At 48.3% G+C, this 5,000-nt stretch overlaps 1 protein-coding gene across 2 annotated transcripts in view; it reads left to right on the top strand.

The window, feature by feature from the left end:
* Nucleotides 1-5,000, top strand: part of LOC113811310 (LIM/homeobox protein Lhx9) — a 130,671-nt gene that overhangs the window by 88,894 nt on the left and 36,777 nt on the right. For both annotated transcript variants that reach the window (XM_070144964.1, XM_070144963.1), the window contains exons 4-5: nt 2,480-2,666; nt 3,771-4,014. In XM_070144964.1, the coding sequence (XP_070001065.1) occupies nt 2,480-2,666; nt 3,771-4,014 (431 nt within the window). The remainder of the gene's footprint in view (nt 1-2,479; nt 2,667-3,770; nt 4,015-5,000) is intronic.

Below are 5,000 nucleotides of genomic sequence, written 5' to 3'. Positions count from 1 at the left end.
CTCCCTGCTCCACCTTCTTCACCCCCTCCTTCCCCCACCCCACCTCCTACCCCACCCTACCTCCTTCACCTCCTCCCTCCCCCACCCCACCTCCTTCACCCCTCCTTCCCTCACCCCACCTCAACCTCCTCCTCCTCGTCCTCGTCCTTCACCCACCTCCTCCTCCTCCTCCTTCCCCACCCCACCTCCTGCCCCACCCTCGCCCCACCCCACCTTCTTCACCCCCTCCCTCCCCCCCACCTCCTGCCCCACCCCCGCCCCACCTACTTGTCCGAAACACACACACAGGGGCTTGTCGTGACGGGCTTAGATGACGGGCGAGATAGGCGTGGTGACGGTAGGCCGCGTTATCTGTGAACCCGCCGCTACTGTGTCAAGGGGGAGGGGGGGGGGTGAGGGAGATGGGGGGAGGGGGGGGGTGAGGGAGATGGGGGGAGGGGGAGGAGAAGGAGGGAGGAGAAGGTGGGGTTGGGGATGAGGAGGGGCGAGGAAGACCGTCGGTCGAAGATGGAAGGAGAGAGATGTTGTAATAAGACAAAGGAGGGAGGGAGGGAGAGGGAGAGGGAGAGGAGGATAGAGAAAGAAAGGGAGGAGAACAGAGAGAGAGAGAGAGAGAGAGAGAGAGAGAGAGAGAGAGAGAGAGAGAGAGAGCGAGGGGAGGGGGGGGGTAGTGGAGACTAACGGAAAATGTTTTTTTTTTTTTTTGTAACTGCAAATGTTAATACCCTTCCCAAACTTCATACATTTTCCCTGTTTATCCAAACGACTTTTCGAGATTTGAATCTTTGAATCCACCTAGATAATAACCATTTTTTTTTTTTATCATATTAGATTGATATGTCGGGGGCAGCGAAGTGTTACAGAACTTGAACCAACGAGCCCCCCCCCAGTCTCTCTCTCTCTCTCTCTCTCTCTCTCTCTCTCTCTCTCTCTCTCTCTCTCTCTCTCTCTCTCTCTCTCTCTCTCTCTCTCTCTCTCTCTCCCTTAATCTTAATCTCAGTGATGATCTTTCTCACTCTTTCACTCTCCCTCTCTCTCTTAATCTTCATCTCAATGACAGATCTCTCTCTCTCTCTCTCTCTCTCTCTCTCTCTCTCTCTCTCTCTCTCTCTCTCTCTCTCTCTCTCTCTCTCTCTCTCTCTCTCTCTCTCTCTCTCTCTCTCTCTCTCTCTCTCTCTCTCTCTCTCTCTCTCTCTCTCTCTCTCTCTCTCTCTCTCTCTCTCTCTCTCTCTCTCTCTCTCTCTCTCTCTCTCTCTCTCTCTCTCTCTCTCTCTCTCTCTTCTCTCTCTCTCTCTCTCTCTCTCTCTCTCTCTCTCTCTCTCTCTCTCTCTCTCTCTCTCTCTCTCTCTCTCCCTCTCCCTTAATATTAATCTCAGTGACGATCTTTCTCATTCACTCTCCGTCTCTCTTAATCTTCATCTCATTGACGATCTCTCTCTCTCTCTCTCTCTCTCTCTCTCTCTCTCTCTCTCTCTCTCTCTCTCTCTCTCTCTCTCTCTCTCTCTCTCTCTCTCTCTCTCTCTCTCTCCCGTCCGCCCACCCCTCTCAGCACATTGTTAGATAAGCGGCGACGAGAGGTGACGACTCAGGCGACAACTCACTGTGACACCAACACCTGTCGGTCAGGAGAAACTCACACCTGCACCACCCGTCTTTATGCAGCACTAACTAACACCTGTATTCTTGATTTCGTTCGTTCGTACATTCATTATTTATACGAAGACGGACCACCTCGATCTGGTTCTCCTTTCGGTTCTTGGTTCTGCAGTCTTAAAAAAAAATTATATTGACTGAGTTAGCGGAGACGTTGTGTTTTATATGCGCGCTCCCTCGATATACACATCGGTAATGAGGATTGTCAATTCGTGTTTGACAGTCCCTCTCGATGGGTCGGGGATGCCAGATGCAGGACAATCGACATTTGGGCTTGTGAAGGATGATCCATCAAGCCACGTAAGATAGCGTATTTTAAAATTCACATGTCAATTTCCGGACGATCCAGTCGCGGTGCTAATATTCATTCAGAAACCTTGTCTTAAAAAGTGAGCAACCGACCATACCCCCTACGATGTTATCAGCCAATCATGTGATAGGAGGCGGGGTCACATGACAGCTAACCCCGCCTTGATTGGTCGGATCGCAGCCTGGACAATTTTCTCTCAAAAATGTCGTAGCCATGTGGTTTAGCGGGTTTGCCCAATGGGTGTATTTTCGAAGCCGTGGAAATGATATAGACTATGACAACTTAATGGCCGAATTAGGAGGTTTTCCTCTACCCAAAAAACTCCCCGCCCCTCCTTAGGTGCACGAGCCAGGTGTGGGCCTCTCCCTGCATCTGTCTTCCCAACACCTGCGCGCGTTTTATGTGAGCCATTTCTTCCCCGAAAAACGCACAAATCCCTCAAATAGAAAACGTCAGAACGACACCATATACAAGGCCAAACTATCCTAATCCTTTTCCATCCCTTTTTCCCCGCAGGTTGTTCAGCATGAGACGATGCGCAAGATGTTCCCAGGTCATCAGTAGTTCTGAACTGGTGATGAGAGCGAGAGAGTTCGTGTATCACGTCCAGTGCTTCACCTGCGCCCACTGCAGCGTCCAGCTCACCAAGGGAGACCACTTCGGCATGAATGGACCCCTCATTTACTGCCGAGATCATTACCAGGTGAGTGACTAGTCAATTACACATGCAAATACTTAATTATACTCTGTATACTGTTTATATGCGTGTCTGAGTAACTGAGTCTGACTAGCCGTGTGCCTGGCTGTTTACCAATACAACTATTCAAATATCTTTTATGATGTATATATTTTTGAAAGATTTTTCCGTGGTCATTCTGCATTCTCATTTTGCTGACATTTACACACTTAAATAGATGGATATACTATGTAGGTGTGTGTATAAGAGTGACTGAATGAGTAAACGAAGAGAGAGAGAGAGAGAGAGAGAGAGAGAGAGAGAGAGAGAGAGAGAGAGAGAGAAAGAGAGAGAGAGGCAGAAAGAGAGAAAGAAAGAAAGAAAGAAAGAAAGAAAGAAAGAAAGAAAGAAAGAAAGAAAGAAAGAAAGAAAGAAAGAAAGAAAGATAGATAGATAGATAGATAGATAGATAAAGAGAGAGAAGACTGAATAAAATAACACTGAGATTAAGATTAGGAAACGAGAGTGAGAGAAAGCAGAAGAGAAAGAGAGAACGACTAACATGCCAGAAAGAGAGAACATACATGATGGAATTGATGTGATGGGATTAAAATATTTGTTGATGGACTGACGTTAAAATCCCTAATCTTTTCCCCCCGTGTGTGTTTGTGTTGTGTTTGGCATACCTTAATGACGGGAAAGACGATTCTTGTTGTATGTATGTTTACGAGACACGACTTCCGCGCTCCCAGGTTTAGACTGGAATAGCCTTCGTTAAGCGAAAGAGAGGGATTGGTGTGTAAAATTAACTGATTGGCTGCTACCAAGACCGCTGAGACACTCGGGCATTCACGCATAACCTTTCTCTGTCTGTCTGTCTGTTTGTCTCTCTCTCATTCTCTCTCTTTGTCTGTCTCTGTCTGTTTGTCTCTCTCTCATTCTCTCTCTCTCTCTCTCTCTCTCTCTCTCTCTCTCTCTCTCTCTCTCTCTCTCTCTCTCTCTCTCTCTCTCACTCAGTCTCTCTCTCTCTCTCTCTCACACACACACGTGTACTTATGTATATATATCATAACGATAACGCATTTTCCCCTTAGTAGACCTCGTCCTCAAAGGCCGTTCTCCTCCTTGCAGATGTCCACCTCACTGGAGGGCGGCTACATCACGCCCATGGGGATGCCTCCGGGGGCTTTGCCGGGCGGCCCCCTCCCTCACGGCCCCCACGGCGTGCACCCCCACCTCCCCCCTGAGGTGATGCAGGGCTTCCCGCCCCCCGACCACGGCGGCAAGATCCCCTTCTTCAACGGCGTGGGCGCGCACCACAAGGGCAGGCCCAGAAAGCGGAAGCCCAAGGACGAGCCCATGGACACCAACATGAGTGAGTGCGACGCGTCTTCTCTCCTGCCGGGGCGCGGGGCTCCCTCCTGCTCCTCGCCTGCTGGCTTCTTGCTTCCTTTTGCTCTCGCGCTACGGCTGTCAATGTTATTGTTATGGTTATTGTTACTATTGTTTATTTTCTTCTTTTTCGTCTTGTTATTATCATTATCGTTATTCCTTTTCTTTCTTAATGTTCTTCTTCTTCGTATTATTATTATTATTATTATTATTATTATTATTATTATAATTATTATTATCAGTTGATTATCATCATTATTATGACTGTTATCATCAACATTGTTGTGTTTATTATTTTCACTATTTCAGCCATCATTCCCATTATTCTCGATCACTATTACGAGTGTGATTCACGTGACCATTTCCATTACCATTACCATTGCCACATTTACCTCTATCTCACCGTAATGATGATGCAATGATGACATAGATGGGGATTAATGAGGTCTGTAATCCTGATGATTTTTTTATATCTCGCGTTGGCATCTCGGCTTTATTGCGCTCCTTGTCATTTCCATAATAATGTTGTTGAGAGTCAATCGCGTTATTAGGGATGTTAAATGGCTCCTTTGACCTCTCTCTCTCTCTTCGCTTCCTGCTTGTCTTTTTTCTCCCTCCTTCCCTCTCAGCCTCCTTCTCTTTCTCCCTCTATCTCTCTCTCTCCCTCCCCCTCTTTCTACCTTTCTATCTTTCTGCCTAACTCCCTCCTCCTTTAATCCTCCCTCTCTTTCTTCCTCCCTATCTTCCATCCCTCCCTCTCTTTCTCCTACCCTCCCTCCCTCCCTCCCTCCCTCCCTCCCTCTCCTCCCTCCCTCCATCCCTCCCTCTCTTTCTCCCACCCTCCCTCCCTCCCTCCCTCTCTCCCTCTCTCTTTCCCTCCCTCCCTCGGCATCACACCTGTCCCACCGCCTTATCTCCCGTCTCACTCCTATCCCTCTTTACATCTGCCCTCGCTGTGCCCTCCATCCC

This window comes from Penaeus vannamei, chromosome 33 (genome assembly GCF_042767895.1).
Source record: "Penaeus vannamei isolate JL-2024 chromosome 33, ASM4276789v1, whole genome shotgun sequence".
Lineage (NCBI taxonomy): Eukaryota > Metazoa > Arthropoda > Malacostraca > Decapoda > Penaeidae > Penaeus > Penaeus vannamei.
The sequence above is the reverse complement of the archived record's forward strand: the minus strand, read 5'-3'. Positions and strand labels throughout refer to the sequence as shown.